Genomic DNA, 19183 nt, shown 5'->3' on the forward strand with positions numbered 1-19183 from the left:
ATACTCACCATCATAGCCACCTCAAGCATCATGGGGAAATGAGGCAATTCGCTAAATGAGAATGTAGCCTCCTACTTCTAAAGTTCTTTTTCTTCCAAGGTCAAGAAGAGGTATCAAGACTTTGACATCTTTGCTTGAACAACGGGCTTACATTTGTAATCCTTAACTGGAAACTCCTTTTCCAAAAGAACCCAGTTTGGCCTTTGCCTTCCAGAAACAAAGGTCTTCAGACAACTCCAGGTCTCCTTCCAATGAATTGCACCACCATTTTGAATCCCTATCATTGAAGAAATTCTCCAGTCACATTTCTATGATGGTCCATTCTATAGCAGTGAAAAGAAATGAACCAAATTGATGTATTAACCTGGGTAAATCTCAAAAGTAAATTATTATTATTTTATTGACAATAACCAAGATGATAACTTATACACAGTAAGTACACTATTTGTGTACTTATATATATATATATATATACACACACACACACAGAGACATATATATATATATATATATATATAAACAGTATCATAAGTTGTTTAAGGAAAGAGAGATGGGAGGCAGAGAGGAGATAGAACACTTAAGGGACCAATGCCAACCTTCTGAGAGCAACCATTTCTAGGGAGTGAAAAGATGCAACAGGGGCTGATAGTCTGTTGGGACTTTGGTGACATCTGTAATGTTTTCTTTTAAACATGACTGGAATCAAATGAAAAATGTCAACTCTTGTTAATAATGGGTGGTAGAATATGGGCGCTTGTTATGCTGTTCTTTTCTCTTTCCTGCAATTTTTATATTTCTTTTTAAAAAAAACCTGTCTTCTTTTCACCTATCCCCACAGCACTTCTACTTGTATCATATAATTTGCCAGTCTGCCTCCTATCAGCTCCTGACCCCTGTGTCTGTCTCCCTCACATGACCATTACCTTTCAGAAGACTCCCTTGACAGGTTTGTGCTACAAGTTGCCCAGGTGAGCTATCGTACATTAATTTGTTCAATAAGTAGTGATTGGGTGCCTGTGTGCCAGGGCTGTGCAAGGGGCTAGGGATGAGACTACAGACTAGACCATGGCCTCCTGAAGCTCACAGGGAAGTGGGGGATCCTGACAACTGAACAGGCAGTTCATACAGAGTAGGGAGTACATGGGCTGAGGAAACACCAAGAGGAGTGCCTAACAGGAAAGGGAGTGGGGGTGCAGGGCACAGGGAAGGAGCTGGGGAAATCCTACAGAGATGTGTGAGAAATGGAGTCAGGCAAATGAAGTAGAACGGGGGGTGGGGGTCGCTACAGAATATGACTGGCCAAGGGTATAGCTTTGTGCAGAAGCTTCAAGGCAAGAGACAGCATGGAGGATTTGAGGAATTAAAAGAAATTCAGGGTAGGGCCGACCCCGTGGCGCACTTGGGAGAGTGCGGCGCTGGGAGTGCAGCAGTGCTCCCGCCCGCGGGTTCGGATCCTATATAAGGATGGCCGGTGGGTGGGCTGCTCACTGGCTCAGCGCAGTGCGGCCGGTCACAAAAAGACAAAAAAAAAAAAGAAAAAAAAGAAATTCAGGGTAGAGAGATGGAGTTTGGAAGGAAGGCAAACCTCCTCACCAAGGGCCAGGCTTCATGGACAGTAGTACGGACTCAGGCTTTACCAATTACGAAACAGGCACATTACTTAACCTCTCTTTAAGCCTCAGTTTTCCCATCTACAAAATAAGAACGAGAAAAAGGGGCCAGCCAGTTGGCTCAGTTGGTTAGAGTGCCACCTTGCAACACCAAGGTCTAAAGGGTTGGGATCACCATACCTGCCATACGGCAAGGAAAAAGAAACAATATCTACTTCAAGGAGGTAATAAAATACTTGGCATTTGGTCAGGGCTCTATAAATGGTAGTTACTCTTTTTACTTGAGGGCAAGGGGAAAGCCATGGAGGGATTTTAAGAAGTGGTTCTGACCAGTGCAAAACTGTTTTACAGAGATCATTTAGGGAGCAGTAGGGGAAGGACACAAGGGTGCCCAGACTCATCATGGGCTGCAATAACTTTGGGATCTTCCCCACCCCCCAAGTTTGCACTGTTTTAGAGACCATCTCACCACTTCCAAGAGTCTGAGATTAAAAACGCAAAAGAAAAGGGAGAGAAATTCCTAAGACGAGTCTTACCCAAGCGAGCCTCCGCCCTCAACACTCCTACACGTACCTGCATAGGTGACCCTACCAGAGCCACCTTTGATGTGGCAACTCCGCGGCTGGACCCGTCCTGCCTATGAGCTACAGACAATCAGACGGTGTGGGGCCAGCAGTGGGTGTGGCTGCACCCGGAGCTCGGTATCCGGAAGTGCCCAGTTCTGCCGCCAGTGACTGGACAGCTGCCAGCTACCAGCTAGGTTCCTTGCAGAATAATTGAAGAGGTGGGAAGAATTAGAAGGTCTTCAAATATTCGAAGAGCTGGCGTGGTGAAGAGGACTTGGGCAGGTCTGTGCAGCAACAAATGGTAGAACCAGTCGACTCATGAAGTGTTTACTGAGCTCCTACTGTATACTCGTTTATCAAGCACTGTTCTAGGTAAGGGGCCAGAGTGAATACAACAAAGTCCCTGACCTCAAGTAGTTTACATTAGTGCTGGTAAGTGCTATAAAATATAAAGCACCGTGAGGAGGATATAGAATGGGAGGGAGTATGATTTCGAGTGATCTGGGAAGGCAAAGATCTGAATAAAGAGACTCAGGGAACCAGGTAGAAATGTGAGGGAAGGGCATTCTGGGCACAGAAGAGAGCAAGTGCACGTACCATAAGGTGGGAGCATGCCTGGTCTGTTCAAGGAACAGAAAAGCGTCCCTGTGGATGTTCTATTCAAATTGCTTCCACTTCCTCAGTGAAAAGCAAAGCAAAGCAATCAGCTGTTGGTAAAGGGAGGATGCACTGGAAGTTTGAGAAAGATGTTATGAAAGACTCATTTCATGACCCTGGTAGCTGAAGAATTAGGAATTTTCTAGAACACTTTTAAAAAGAAGAGTCTCAGAATGAAGTGCAGAAATGAATTCTCCACCACTGGAAGAGGGCAGAACACCATACAGAGGATTCTTAAATCAGTTTGGACCAGTTCTCTTACTCTCAGCAGACCATAACAATGCTACAATTCTGTGATGTTAAAGAAAGAACAGTGCCTTAATTGATAATTAACCTCTCTCTTTTAAAGAAAGAGTGCAGAAGAGCAGAGTACTCTTTCCTAACTAACCGTGAAACCTAACAAGAAGCACAGCTGTCAGGCAGGATGCTCCTCAAATAGGAAAGACTGCATGGATAGAATTCCTTGCTATAGCAGTCCTGAGGGGGACTGAGCACTGCTTTTGCTCTGAATAGAAGAATATCCTCAGGAATCATGCTTCTCTGTGGAACGTATCAGTGTAGTGTGAGAAAGCTATGTTTTCAGAGTCATTCTTTTACCAGTTTCCATTAGAGTCGAGAACAAGAAGACTCATAGCCTAACTTCACATACCACAGGAAGGAGAGGTGATAATAAGTGAGACCTTTCAAAAGTAAATGAACATTCCTCACTGTATTTATACTCTCCCAAGTAGTCTTAGTAAGCTAGGCTCTTATTCCAAATATGTTAATATGTGAAACCTGTTTTGACCTGAATTTACTTATGACCTTTATTTCCCAGACATGTGAGAAAGTCGCACAATTTAAAAATCACACCTAAAATACTTGCTCAGCAAAACTCAGCAACCCAACTTAATTGGGTATGACTCAGATCAAAATGACTATTGGCTATTTCCAAATACCAAATACTCTCACAAGAGATGATCTGCCATCTCTGAGTAGATTTAAAGAGCTCCATTGCAGGCTCTGAAGGCCAGCCTAAAGATGGAGTTCTACACATGTTCTGAGCACAGGACACCCCTCAGAAAATGGTGATCACTTTGGAAGGGATAATATTTGTTTTGATATATAACTTTGGAATGTCTTTTTAAGAAAAACAAAACAAAAAACCCCAACAACCTCATGACATTACAGGTAAAAGTTGAACTTCTTACCAAGCCATGAGGAACAAAAAATAATAGCCTTGAGAGTTATTTGAAAGGTTTTCAAAAAAATTTATTTTCATAAATTAACACACATAACAGTGAGAATTTTAGAGTCACAAACTACAAACAGAAAAGGAACTGCAAGGGCATCATGTATGCCAGTGTTACCAAAAATGTACAAATTCCACTGAACTATTGACCATGATAATATATAAACACTTCAGGCAGCTATTTACTGGCCCAGACCAGCCCAAGGAGATGCTGAGGGCGCTCACCAAGAATTCAAATCCAATTCAGCACCAGAGAGGAGCTTGTCAAGACACACAATCAATAAGCATCAAATTTGAGAGTATGCTGTGCTAGATGGCAGGCTAAATGGAGACCTTCATTTCACGATCAAAATAGATTCTGCTGCTTAATTTGTGGCTAAATGGTAATATTAAACTATGATTTTAGTAAAATCAAGTCTCCCTCCCTCACCAGCTTTTTATATGAGAAGGTTAGCCCTGGCAAGGAACCTTTCCCTGATATGAATCCAGGAAAAGATACTCTGTACCACTGGCCAATTATATATACTTTGGATATACCCACCCACAATGTGGTTAAGAGGTTCCTCCCATGATAAGCTTGCAGAAACAAAACAAAGGAATTTAAAGAAAGCACCAACTACATACTTTCCCCCCAGGTAATGGGAAAAAAGTATTACTGCCTAAAAGTTGGTCTTTCGTGGATCTTAATGTACACGGTATTGATCATGAGATGGAATCCCAGCCTAGAGACAGAGCGACGGCTGTGTGGTCCATCAGGTTGTGCTGCAGCCCTGGATCTGCTGCCACAGTCCTGCACGCTCCCTGCTGCTGCTGGCCCAGTGGGCAGGGAATGAGCCATGGGGGAAGTATTATGTCCAGAGAGTAGGACATGGAATTTACCTCAGGTTGGCTCTGGTGCCCATGCAAAAGACCCTTTCAGGCAAAATTGTGACAAAGTGTCATGATTTTCACAGCTCTTAGAGAAGCGCTGAGTTTTGGGATTCACAGCATGAGTTTCTGAGCTCTTCAGGCTCCGATTAAGGCAAACGCTACATGTCTTTTCACTGTACCTCCCTCAGCTGTAGCTCTTAAGAGTAAGGTCAGTAAGAAAAAGTGGACATAATCTGCTTTAATAGGTGACGAGGTACGTTCAAACTAATGGAGAAATGGAGCTGAAAAGACCAAAAGAAAAAAAAAAAGAGGAGGGGACATGAGAGTGGGGGAGAAATATAGCTAGAAACTGAAAGATGAAAAGAAAAAAAAAAAATAGTTGAACCAGTAAAAAGCTGATGGGCAGAACCCTGATTGGACCTGAGATTTCTCCTGTTTCCCATATTAAAAACACTAAACCTCTGGAGGTGAGTTACGGTTGAGTAAGTTGTAGTTAACTATAACTTCCTACCACGTGGGGTGGGAAGTCCCCATACTCAGAAATTGTACCAACTCCCACCCCAAAACCAGACCTCCTGTAGCTCTGGGCAGGTGGCATGCCAGCAGCTGACTAATGTGTCCCATCATGGTCAGGGACCACAGGCCCCCAAGGACCACTGATGGTTCTGCAGTTGGCAAGGAAAGTGGTGAAACTGGATGTTAAGACTTGTGTGGCTGAGCTTGGCTAGAATCAGATGTATCCACTTCAGGTAAGGAATTTCAAGTTTGCAATGGGGGCCCCTTCTTAAGTTTGGAGCAGCAGAAGGGCCCTAGCTAGAGGGTAGGCCAAGAATTTTAAGGACAGGCAGGGCTGGCCTCAGAGTAGCTTCTTCCTTGCATTCCCAGGACAAGGAAGAAGCCCAAGTCTCTCTCCCCTATCCTGTGTTCCCAGATGCCAGTGTTCCAAATCACTGCTCCTGGCCCTTACACAAGTGCCATGCCTATAACAGGCAAACTTGAAATTATATCTCTCGAGTTGGTGGTACCCCAGCTGTGCCCACCTCAACTTTCGTCTGCAGGATGACATGGCTACCACGTTGCTGATCTGTCCACATTGGCAATGCAGCTGGCAAACAGGGCTCTGCCGACTCATTGTTAGTTTGCGAGCTGAACAGCAGGACTCCTTAAACATGGTTGTACAAGGACACAAAGTATTACTCATCCCCCTCCCTTAAGCAAAAATACACAGAGAAGCTTTTAGTGTCTAAGAACCCTGTCCCAGGAAGGGAGAGGTACTGAGGTGAAACACAGGTCGTGTCTATACAGTCTGGGCAAAGTGGATGTAGCAGAATCTGGTTAGTATCATTCAGAGCCAGTGTGGAAACTTGGCTCTCTTCTAATCCTACTTGGCCATGGCCTTAGGAGCCTCTGTGGATTACCAGGAGTATATGTTATTTCTCTAAACGCAATGTCTGAGGTTGTGAGCCTAGAAGAAGATGTGGCACTATTTTTCTCATGTCAGTTTTTCTGCTCCAGTGTAGCAAAGACTGTCAATCTGCAAAGGAAAGGCACATAGAGACCCCCACCCCCACCCCATCTCCCCACCCACTCACAAATGGGGAAACAAAAGAAACCTAGGAGAGCTGGCCCACAACCCAGGACGGCACCACTCACTCTTCTCTAATAGACTGACTTGAAAATGTCTCTGGAGCTTTTGCAGCTCCCACCGATGGCTGCTTCATGGCAGTGGCTCCTAGGAGGATGGGAAGAGATGACCAGTGTCCTGAGGCTGGCTTTAGCATCCCAGTCACCAGCCAAGGAATGTTAATTCTTTAAACTCTTGTTTTGAGAGAGAGGCAGAGAGAGAGAGAGAGAGAAAAGATAAACCACAAAGGAAGGAGAGGAGGGGGAGCAGGGCAGGGGTACACAGATCCAGTGGGAAAGGAATGAGACCCCGGTGCCTGCTGCCTCACGCTGCATCCCCCTGCCCACAGGCTCTTGTAGGCACCCAGAAACTCAATTAATTCTGAAAGTTGACAACATTTCCAGGAGGTTTGACACAGGAGCCCAGAGTGCAGTGAGGTGCCCTCAGAAAATGCTGCCAGTGGAGTTTCATGATCCCTCACAAGAATGCATTACTGGGTCTGAGCAACTACCCTGAATCTCTCTCCACTCTTGGAGCAGGCTGCTCTGATAGCTGCAAACACTCTGGGTGGCCCTTAGTCACTACCCGAGCTGTTGTACCCAACTTTGTTTCATACCACCATTTCAGATAAAACCCATGGAGACCACACCCAACCTTGGTATTTTTTACATGATCAGGAGAGAAACCTGCTCTTACATCACTAAATACACGTAATTAGTAGGCAAGAGTGAGAACCCAGACGAAAAAAGTGTTCCCTCTAATGAGCTACACTAGAAGTTGGAGATGGGGAAGGGACTGCTTGAAACACAGGAATGAGAAAATGTCTCTTCCACGCACTGATCAACTGGGTCGAATGCCTATCATGTATTCTTAAGACATGTATTGTCTTTCTCCTTAATGTCTTCAAAAAATTGTTTTAAAATCACATTTAAAGGCTCCAAACATGCAGCAATAATAATAATAATAATAATAAAAGGAAATAAAACAAATGAAAATAACACCACAACATTAAAAAGTGCAACTTACTTCAAACGGGGCCTGGACGGGCTCCTCTGGCACTAGTGACCCACAGTCACAGAGGGGAGAAAACGAAGGGAAAAAGCCACGTGAGCTCGCGCACGCGTGCATTCACACACACAACCTCACACCAACAGGTTCTGGGCAGACAGACTCAAAGGATTAGAAAACACAACAGCTCATCTTTGCTCAACTACTGAAATGAGCCAGTGAGACCACACAGGACAGGATGCCAATTTCCCCTCCCTAGGCCATGTTTCTAGATAATCTTGGTCTAGCACCACTGTAAACAAAGTGGAACTTTCATATGGACGTGCAAAAGCTGTGAATCCTTGGAATCATAGTGTTACTTAAGACATGCTGCTTTTTCCTCCTGTGGATGGCAAAGATTGAGGAGGAGGAGGCCAGATGTCATTCAGGAGCATTTCCAGGAGAAAGGGAGCATTCCTGAGGTTCTATACTAAGCAGTAGAATTAGAGGACTCTCCTTTACCAGTTCCTAAAAAGGTTGCACTTTGAAATAGGTAAAAATTCACGGACTGTACATTTTGAGTGATTTGGGTGGTAGGGCAAAATTATGCAACCTCTTCCAAGGAGGTCCAAAAAAAAAAATCTAAAATTAAGACCCCCAAACTGAATTGCTTCTCAACATCCTGATGATTGCTCCTGTTCCTCTTCCTTGGCAAAGAAGGTTTCCAGTTCCATTAGTTTCTGTATCAAAAGAGCATCCAACTCTCGACTCTGCAGAGCTGCCTTCTGGGCCCTGGTAAAGCTGCCTGCCACCTTGACTTTACCTCGAGCTCTCCTCTTTCGTGGGACTGTAAAATCCTGAAATTCTAGAACTCGCTTCCTCTTTTGTTGGCTGATTGAAATTAGCGTACCATTTCGTTCCTTGGGTTCCTCAAAGATAGTCTCTAAACACCTAAGGATAGAACACAAAACAGAATCAGCAACAGACTGACTCACATGGCTCATCTCCTGGGTCACCAACCCTTCTAGTCAACAGGAGCTGTTAGATACATTAACAACTTCTTCCTCAATTGTTTCCTTTTATTTTTTTTCATATGGAAAAAAACCCACATAAGTTTTTATGAATATGCACTACATGCACATAGTAAAAAAAATTCAAACTAGATGATGAGTATAGAATAAAAGAAAAACCAACTCCACCACTCCACCAACAGGTAACACCAACATTGTTTTGTGCATTCTCCAATTTATAGACATGCATAAATAAGCATATATTATCAATGGTCACTGCTTTTCTGTAAAGGCCCAGATAGTAAACATTTTAAACTCTGTGAGCCACACAGGTCTCTGGTATTACATACACAGTCCTAAACACTGTGCTTCTTTCACCGATCAATACCCTTTAAAGATTGTTCCAACTTAGTACACAGGTATCTCATTTATTTTTTAACAGTTATACAGTGTATTCCATTCTAAGAATGGATCATAATTTTTTTTTTTCCTTTTGGTGGCTGGCCAGTGCAAGGTTCTGAACCTGTGACTTTGGTGTTATAACACCATGCTCTAACCAACTGAGCTAACTGGCCAGCCCAGGATGGTTCATAATTTAATGAGAACCTTAGTAATGGATATTTTAGGTTGTTTCCAATCCTTTCCTTTTATTTAGCAATGCTGTAATTATCAGTCTTGTACAAATGTCTTAGAGCACACATAGAAAATCCTAGGACAAAATCCTAGAACTTTCCTGCTACATCTTAGACACTATAGGCATTTACTAAATGTTCACTGACTTGAACTGAATTCAGACCCAAGGGTGGCCAAGTGAAATTGCTTCTGTATTTGGGTTTGGAACCATATTTGAAGATCAATGATTATTAGTCCTGAAGAAGGCAGCTGGCACATTTTGTAAAAACACAAGTACAAACTAAAAGGATACTACATTTTACATTTTCTGTATCTATCTAACCCAACACACATTTCTTTCCCATCCTATCACCAACCCCAATTCAAGTGTTGGGAACAAAAAATACCAATTCTAGTTATTTCTATGTACCGATATTGGCAGAACTGAACATAACCTCTTTCTGAAGTGAAAGGACTGAAATTCACATCAATCATTTCAGAATTTTTCCCTCTCTAATATTTCCCAGCTGTATGTACATACCTATTTGCAGGAGGAGACTTATAATTCTTGTTGGTATATATTTCTTCTAAACTAAACTCCTTCTTCTTTAACCTGAAAACAGAAAAAAATGAATTCTTCATGCTCTCTCAAGAGACAGCAGACTGGCTTCCCAACTTTGTGCTTTCCATTCTTTTACTTTCAACCTTTCTGTAATGTTTTAGACGTGTCTCATGTGAAAGAACAATTATGTACTGAATTTTCTTTTCTAGGCTGCCAATCTTCAACTTTATGAAATTTAGTCCATTTATATTTACCAGGAAAGATATATTTGGATTTATATTTATTATCTTATTTTACAGCTTCTTTATGTCTCACCTTTGCAATGTTTCTTTTCTTTTCCTTAATTGACTGCTGTTTCTTTTTTACCCCCATCCACTAACTTGGAAATTGAACACTCTTTCTATTCTTTTAGTGGTTGGAAAGAATTTTAAAGAGCACATTTAACTTAAACTTAAGTGAATCAATATTTTTACCCTTCTAAATAACACAAGATCCCTGGAACTTTGAACTCCAATCAATACTCCCGATTTATGTTGTTAGTGCTCTTTTTTCCTTTTTTATTTCAAAATTTATTTTTTGAAAAAAAAAAAAAAAAATCAGGTCATTTGGCCTGTGGCTTCCTTGGTCTAGATTTTCTTGATTACATACCCATGGTATCATTTAACATGTTCCCTTGACCTGAACATATGGGAAATATTATAGGTATTTCCTATAAATTGGCCATTAAACATAGAGGCACGATCAGATTTAGGTGTTGGATATTTTCTTTTTGGCAGAAGGACTTGTCCCATCATGTGGGACAAGGTTCTCTTTTTGTGGTATTAACAGCCACCGATGAACACTGTCAATATTATTTCATTAGGGTTGTAAATGCTATCATTCCTCCTTTATCAACTAGGTAGAATTCTTCTATCCAAAGAGAAACTTCACGCTCACCATCTGGTTGCTTCCCTTTACTTACCAATTTCCAAAACACTGAATTGGTTCCCCATATCCTTTGAAGATGGTCAATGGGTGGGCTGTTTTTTAAAAGTATCATTATAAATTACTGGATTTAAGCATATTTGATATGCTTCAATCTACTGCACTTACAAGGGTAGTTCAAAAAGTTATGGAAAGATTCGTATTATCTTTTTTTTTTTTTTTTTTGGCAGTTGACAGGTGTGGGGATTTGAACCCTCAACCTTGGTGCATATTATCTTTTAATTCTAATTTTCCATGAACTTTTTTTTTTTTGTCTTTTTTTTTTTGTGACCGGCACTCAGCCAGTGAGTGCACCGGTCATTCCTATATAGGATCCGAACCCGCGGCGGGAGTGTTGCTGCGCTCCCAAAGCCGCACTCTCCCGAGTGCGCCACGGGCGCGGCCCTCCATGAACTTTTTGATGTACCCTTGTATTATTACTTTTGGTGTTCAGACTGTCTAATCTGTGGCCAGTGGGGGGTCTCCTCGAATTGGTTCCTGAATCCCTTTGACATGACTCTAGCAGTCTTTGGGAGCTTTGTTACTTTCTGGTGATAAGATATTCTATACTTACCTTGTACATTTACTACCCTAGACCTGTAATCATTCTCCAAGGGGCCCTGGTTCGTATACTAGAAAATTTACCCATTTGAAATGTACAATTCAGTATTTTCAGGATATTCACAATGTTACTCATTGATCACCACTATCGAATCCAGAACACTTTCATGATCTCCCCACCCCAAAACCTTTTAACTGATGGCAGTCACTCTGACTCTCCCTTACCCCATCCAGCAACTGGCAACCAGTAATCTACTTTCCGTCTCTATGGTTTTGCCTATTCTAGACGTTTCAAATAAATGTAATCATTTAGTATGTGCCCTTTTCAGTCTGGTTTTTCTCATTTAGCATACTGTTACCACGGTTAATCCATGTTGTAGCATGTATCAATACTTCATTACTTTTTATGGCTGAATAATATTTCATTGTTTCTATTTTTTAGCTAGTATGAATAATGTTGCTATGAACATACTTGTACAAACATACTCGCATGTGCAACATTCTTGTACAAGTTTGTGTGTACAAGTATGTTTTCAATTCTCTTTGGTATATACCTAGGACAAGAACTGCTGTGTCATATGGTAACTCTATGTTTAATTTTTTAAAGAACTGCCAAATTGTTTTCCACAGTAGCTATACCATTTTACATTCCCATGAGCAATGTACAAAGGTTCCAATTTATCTACATCCTCACTATACTTGTTATTTCCTGTTTATTATTATTTTTTTAAATTATAGCCATTCTATGGGCTGAAAGTGGTATCTCACTGTGGTTTTGACTTACAGTTCCCTAATGACTAACGATGTTGAGCCTCTTTTCAAATGCTTGTTGGCCATTTGTCTATCTTCTTTGGAGAAATGTCTATTCAATTTTTTTGCTCACTTAAAAAAGTTGGGTTTTGTTGCTGTTGAATTGTAAGAGTTCTTTACAAATCGTGGATGCTAGACTCTTATTTTGTAAGTATTTTCTCCAATTCTGGGGTTTATGTTATCTTTAGTAGACCTTATTTTTTAGGTTCACAGCAAAAGTGAGCAGAAAGCACAGCGTTCCCTCACGTGTAAAAAACAAAGAAAAAAAGAAAACAAGAAAAAGAAAATACAAGGATATTCTCAAGTGTAAAAAACAAAAAAAGATTAAAAAAAAAAAAATACAGAGTTCCCATATATCTCTGCCCCCTCACATGCACAGCTTCCTCCACTATCAACATCCCACACCAGAGTGGTGCATTTGTTAAAATAGATGAACTTACACTGACACATCATTATCACCCCAAGTCCATATTTTACGTTAGGGATCATCCTTGGTGGTATGCATTCTGTGAGTTTTGACTAATGTATAATGACATGTATTCACCATTATAGTATCATGCAGAATAGTTTTCGCTGCCCTAAAAATCCTCTGTGCTCTGCCCTCCCCCTGCCCAAACCCTCGACAACCACTAATCTTTTTATCATCTCCATAGTTTTGTCTTTTCCAGGATGTCATGTGGTTGGAATCACTGCGTATGTAGCTTATTCAGATTGGCTTTTACTCAGTAGTACGCATTTAAGGTTCTTCCATGTTTTTTCATGGCTTGACAACTCATTTTTTTGAGAAATGAATATTACATTACCTGGATGTACCACAGTTTTCCAGTCTCTGAAGAACATCTTGGTTGCTTCCAAGTTTTGGCAATTATGAATAAAGCTGCTATAAACATTTGTGTGCAGATTTTTGTGTGGACATGTTTTCAGCTCATGTTGATAAATAGCAAAGTAGTACAATTGTTGAATTATATGGTAAGAGTATGATTAATTTTGTAGGAAACTACCAAACTGCCTTCCAATGTGGCTTTACCATTTTGTACTCCCAGCAGCAATGATGAGATTTCCTGTTTCTCCACATCCTTGCCAGCATTTGGTGTTGTGCATTGGACTTTGGCTATTCTAATAGGTATATAGTGGTATCTCCTTGTTTTAATTTGCAATTTCTAAATGACATTTGATGTTGAACATGTTTTTACATGCTTATTTGCCATCTGTATATCTTCTTTGGTTAGGTGTCTGTTCAGATTTTTTTGGGGGGTGGGCATTTTTTTAGTTGGGTTGTTTTCTTATTGTTGAGTTTTAAGAGTTCTTTGTATATTTTGGATAATAGTCCTTTATCAGACATGTCTTTTGTAATTATTTTCTCCTAGTCTGTGGCTTGTCTCCCCATACTCTTGACGGATTATCTTTTCAGTTTCTTAATAGTGCCCTTTGATTAATAAAGTTTTAACTTTTGATAAAGTCCAATTTATTTATTTTTTCTTTTGCTGGTCATGCTTTTGGTGTCATATCCAAGAAACCACAACCTAATCCAGGAGCATGAATATTTACACTTCTGTTTTCTTCTATGTGTTTTATAGTTTTAGCTCTTATATCTAGGTCTTTGATCCATTTTAAGTTTTTTTTTGTATATGGATATCCAATTTCACACATAGCTATCCTGTCACCCCAGCACCATTTGTTGAAAAGATTATTCTTTTCCCACTGAATGAACTTGGCACTTCTGTTGATATCAACTGAACTTTGATGTTTATTTCTAGACCCCCAATTCTATTCCATTGATATATATGCCAATATCAGACTGTTTTGATTGATTATTGTAGCTCTGTAGCAATTTTGTGTATGGGTGATTTAACTGTGCATATAATAAGTTTCTTTTTTTCAAGGTTGTTTTAACTATTCTGGGTTACTTGTACTTCCACATGAATTTAAGGATCAGCTTGTCAATTTCTACAAAAAAGGCAGTTAGCATTATGACAGGTATTGCAGTGAACCTGTAGATTATTTTGGGTCGTAATGACATCTGGTGTTCATAGACTGGAGAACTGTGAACCTAATCTATGAGCAACAGCTGTCTTTCCATTTATTTAGATCTCAATCTCTTTTAACAATGTTTTGTAGTTTTTAGGAAACTAGGTTTTGTTTTTGTTTTTGCTTTTTTTTAATGCTACTGTAAATGGAATTATTTTAATTTTTGGATTGTTCATTGCTAGTGGACAGAAATACAACTGATTTTCTTTCTTTCTTTTTTTTTTTTTTGCATATTGATCTTGTATACTGCAATGCAATCTTGCTGAATTTATTCATTACCTCTAATAGTGGATTCCTTAGTGGTTTCCATATACATGATACTTACTTTCCAATGTGAATGCTGTTTATTTCACTTTCTTGCTTAATTGCATGAAACCTCTTAGTATAAACTCTAGTAGAATGTTGCACAGAAATGGTGAGAATGCTGTTAGTGGGTCTGTAAATTAGTGCAGCTATTATGGAAAACTGTATGGAAGTTTTTCAAACAGCTACAAATAAACTACCATATGATCCAGCAATCCCACTACTGGGTATATATCCAAAGGTATGGAAATCATTATGTTGAAGTGATACCTGCATTCCTGTGTTTATCACAGCTCTATTTACAATAGCCAAGAGTTTGAACCAACCTAAATGTCCATTGGACAGATGACTGGGAAAGGGAAATGTGATATATATACACAATGGAATCAGCCATAAAAAAGAATGAAATTCTGCCATTAGCAGCAACATGGATGACGTTGGAGAAAATTATGTTAAGTGAAAAAAGCCAGGTATAGAAAGGGAAATACCACATGTCCTCACTCATAAGTAGGAGCTAATAAATAAATAAAAAAGAAAGAAAGAAAGAAAGATCACATCAGTATGCTGAACTTTCAGAGGAGAGAACAGAACTGTGGTTACTAGAGGTGAGAAAGGGGGAAGGGGAGAGGGGTTAGCCAGAAATTGCCTAATTGACACAAAGAATGGTTGTTTTGCAATGATGAATATGCTAATGATCCTGATTTGATCACATATTGTACACACAGGTACTGATATTCAAGCCTGTACCCACGAATACATATATCAATGGTGTTTCAATTAAAAAAAGGAAAGAAGAAAAAGAAATGGTGAGAGTGGACGTCTTTGTCTTGTTCCTGATTAGGGGAAACCTTTCAGTTTTCACCATTAAGCATGATTTTAGCTGCGGGTTTTTTGTAGATCACCTTTATTCATTTGAGGAAGTTCCCACTTATTCCTAGTTTGTGTAATGTTTTTGTTATGAAAGAGTGCTGGATATGGTCAAGTGCTTTTTCTTCATCTATTGAGATGATCTTGTATATTTGTTCATTTCTGTCGCTTATAACAGAATACCTGAAACTGGGAAATTTACAAAGAGATGAAATTTATTCTTACAGTTTTGCATACTGAGAAGTCTATGGTCCAGGGGACACATCTGGTGAGGGCTTTCTTCTACAGTGACGCCAGAATGGCCTGAGCAAGACAGCCAACCTCCTCACTTGCTCTCCTTTTAAAGCCATCAGAGCCACGCTCATTAGTCCGTGAATGGATCAATCCATCCACAAGGGTACAGTCTTCACAATCTAATCACCTCTCAAAGGCCTTATCTTTCAAACACCATAACTGGATTTCCACTCTCTTAACACTGTTACGATGGAAATTAAATTTCTAATACATGAACTTTTTAGGGACACATTTGACCCACAGCATCGTGTGTGGGTTTTCCTTTATTCTATTTTTAAATTTCCTTTATTCTATTAATAAGGTGTACTACACTGATTGATTTCCTATGTTCAACCAATTTTGCATTCCTGGAATAAATCCTCCTTGGTCACGTGCGTAATCCTTTTCAGATGCTGTTGGATTTGGTTTGCTACCATATTGTTGAGGATTTTTATATGTACATTCATAAGGTTCTCTGGCTGCTTTTAAGATTATCTTTTTGACTTTGGAATTCTGAAGGTTTCTTATGCAATTAGGTATGAAATTCTTTCTTCTGATTGATGCTGCTTGGGATTCATATCTTTTATCAGTGTTTAACTTCCCAAACACTATCCTTTCCCCTATTCTCTCCTCATTTCTTACCGTACCTTTATCATACTTCCCATATTTATTGTTTCTGTACTTCATTCTGAAAACTTTGTTCTGTTGTGTTCTCCTGCTCATTAATTCCATTTAGCTCTACTTTCATCTATCTATTAAGGTTTTATTTTGGTAACTTTATATTTTTAGAAATTCTATACAGTCCCATTTCAAATCTACTTGTTCATTTTCAAGCATCTCTCACTCCATTATTCCTATTTTTTCATCTCATTTTATTTCCTTAAACATATAAAACATACTATATTTTTCTCCAATAATTCCAGTATCTGAAATCTTTTCAGATTTGATTTGTTGTTTATTATTTCCATTGGCATTCATGCACAGAACCTTTTTCCCTCCATGCTTTACTTATTTTACTATAAGTTGTTTCACATTCTCTTAACTTTTATTTAAGGCCAGATTTGGAAGTGGTTTCCTCAAGGAGCTAAGTGTTTGTTTCTGCCGGGAACTTGATGGTACTACCAAGCCAGGACCACTATAAATGAAAATCTCAGCTTAAAGGTTTTTTTTAGTCTATCCCAGGCAACATGGATTCAGGCTGCAAATCCATGAGAAGACCAGCTTGTGGTTAATTAATTCTCAAGGGAGAATTCTTTTCCTCCACCCAGTGCCAGGATTTGGGGAAGGTAATTTCCTTTGCTGTCCTCTTGGGAGTTGGGGAGGAAGAGGCACGAAGTCTTACTTTGGGTTCATCTTCATATTGAGGTTATAGCCCTTTTGTCTGTGTTGGGGGTGGAGGGAGGTTTGGCCATTTTAATGGGTGGTGTGTCATATTAGACTTTCATCTTCGTAAGGACATAGGTTTTTGTCTCTTGTCCCCTGCACTCATGCGGCCAATGAAAACCTAAGCTCAATGTAACCCTGATTTTGTAAATGCTCTCAAAGCAAAAGTTGGCTTTAATGCTCATTTACCTCTCTCCTCTCTGAATTGCTACTTTCATTTAGTTTTTGGTCTCTGAGAGTTCCTTATTCTCTTGAGAATTTACTTACGCACTTGAAGACTAGTATTTATTAAGCTGTGTTATTTTTAAAAGGAAAGTTAGCAAGGAAAGGTAAACAGCTACTACATTGCTAAAGCAGAAGTTCTAGTAGCTCGCATACATCTAAAGTCACAGGATTAGGGTGAAATGAAAATTGAGGTGGAAGGTTATGAATGCAAAGGTTTTAAACCCTAGCTCTGTCACTCACTGGCATTATTACAAATCTCAGGGTTTGCCTCTCCAAGATTTGATTTGGCTATGCCAATTTATGATGAAATTGTGGCAGAAATTTAAATTCATCACCTAAAGTTAATGCATTTTATTGGACATGACTGTTGCATTTTTCATCATGAGAAAGGCAGGTTCAGAACTTTCACTGAAAAATGTCATCATAAGGCATAGCCTTGATGCTGAGATATGCTGCCACAAACTAAGCAGGATATAGCAACAGTTTTTGAAGGCATCTGTTTTCTGGCCTAGAAAAAGACCAGTGGACACTAAATCCCTAGGATGATCAAATTGCTTGAGTGACAATGGCTTTTATATTCTGACCTAGAGAGAAAAATCTATAAATAAGGCCCAAGACCAAACATCAGGCATTTGGGGTGAGTTCAAATTCAGTTTTTGAGAAAATATATCTCTAATGTCTAAATGTTTATAGAAGAAATGACTGCAGAAATAATTAAAACACAGAAGTTTTAAGAAATATTTATTTCACTGAAACCCCATCTATTTTATAAAAATGGTAGTATTCTATAGACAGTGTTTGTCTCTTGTGTACCATTATCTTAGAGCATCGTTGACATTGGTATACAAATATACAAGACATTGTGGTATACAAAGAATTGCATCTGATTTTCTTTCTTTAAAGATTGCATGGCATTTAATTCTTTTGAATGAATGTACCATAAATATTTTACCAGCCCTGTATTGTGAAAATGTTTTCCATCTTTTGTCATTACAAATAATGCACGAATAGCTTTATATACTTATCATTTCTTTTACGTAGAAATATATCTGTATGATAAATTCCTAGAAATAGAATTATTGCATCAAAAGGTCTGTGTATTTCTAATTTTGATATAGCTCTTTAAACAAGCAATGTGGTATTAATTATCAAACTTTGTGTTTTTGTCAATTTGACAGCTACAATAGAATATTTTGTAATTTATAGTGTTCTCACAATGTGTGAGAATGATCCTTTTTTCCATATGTATAAGAGCCATTTGCATTTCCTTATCTGAAGATACAGACCATATCCTTTGCCTATTTTTCTGTTGGGATTTATTTATTTATTTTTTTTACTTATCAATTTTTAGAAGCTATGTGTATGTGTCTATGTAGCCCTTTGGGATACAAATTTGTGTTTTGGTGTTAAGGTTCTTTCCCCAGAATTTTCTTCCTCCCACCCCCAGCAGAAGTTCTTGATTTTTTATTATTTTATCTTAATATTATATATTTTCCAGTGTTTTATCTTATGGCTTCTAGGTTTATTTCATAATTAGCCACTCTAGTTAGAAAGTTAAGGTATAGCTCCAACTTTATTATTCTTAAAATGGCTATCCAGTTGTCCCAATAGCAATTTACTGAATAATCTGTCTTTCCACCACTGCTTTGACAGGACACCTTTGTCATATACTACATTTCTCTATATTTGTGTCTACTTCTGGACTTTCTGTTCTGGTTTACCTATTTGTATATTTATGTTCTTGCTAATTATTGAGACTTTATATTTTAATATGGCTCAGGGCTAGTACTCTTATTTCACTCCTTTTCTGAATTTCCTGGTTATTCTTGCTTTTTTCTTTTTTCCTATGAATGTTGATTGTGTTAAAACGCATACTTTTCCATTTATTCAAATCTCTTTTTAAAAGAACATCTCTTGGTCAAATGAATAATACATTTAACTACTATTTAGCAGAATATGCCAACTATCAAATAATTGCTTCTTAGTTCAAAATCTGCCCTTCAGTAACTGCTCTGTGATAATGGAATCTTAGACCCTTTAA

General features: G+C 39.1%; 1 protein-coding gene across 4 annotated transcripts in view; it reads right to left on the minus strand.

Moving 5' to 3' along the window:
- Nucleotides 1-6536: 6536 nt before the first annotated feature.
- The window catches only part of PRR14L (proline rich 14 like), a 55662-nt gene continuing 43015 nt past the window's right edge, over nt 6537-19183 (minus strand). For 2 of the 4 annotated variants that reach the window (XM_063087276.1, XM_063087275.1), the window contains exons 8-9: nt 9709-9780; nt 7198-8496 (exon numbers count right to left, since the gene is read on the minus strand). In XM_063087276.1, coding sequence (XP_062943346.1) covers nt 8220-8496; nt 9709-9780 — 349 coding nt within the window. In that variant the 3' untranslated portion in view covers nt 7198-8219. Of the gene's footprint in view, nt 6753-7197; nt 8497-9708; nt 9781-19183 lie in introns of those variants that run through there. The other 2 variants (XM_063087278.1, XM_063087277.1) reach the window with 2 other exon arrangements.

This window comes from Cynocephalus volans, chromosome 2 (assembly GCF_027409185.1).
Source record: "Cynocephalus volans isolate mCynVol1 chromosome 2, mCynVol1.pri, whole genome shotgun sequence".
NCBI classification, from domain to species: domain Eukaryota; kingdom Metazoa; phylum Chordata; class Mammalia; order Dermoptera; family Cynocephalidae; genus Cynocephalus; species Cynocephalus volans.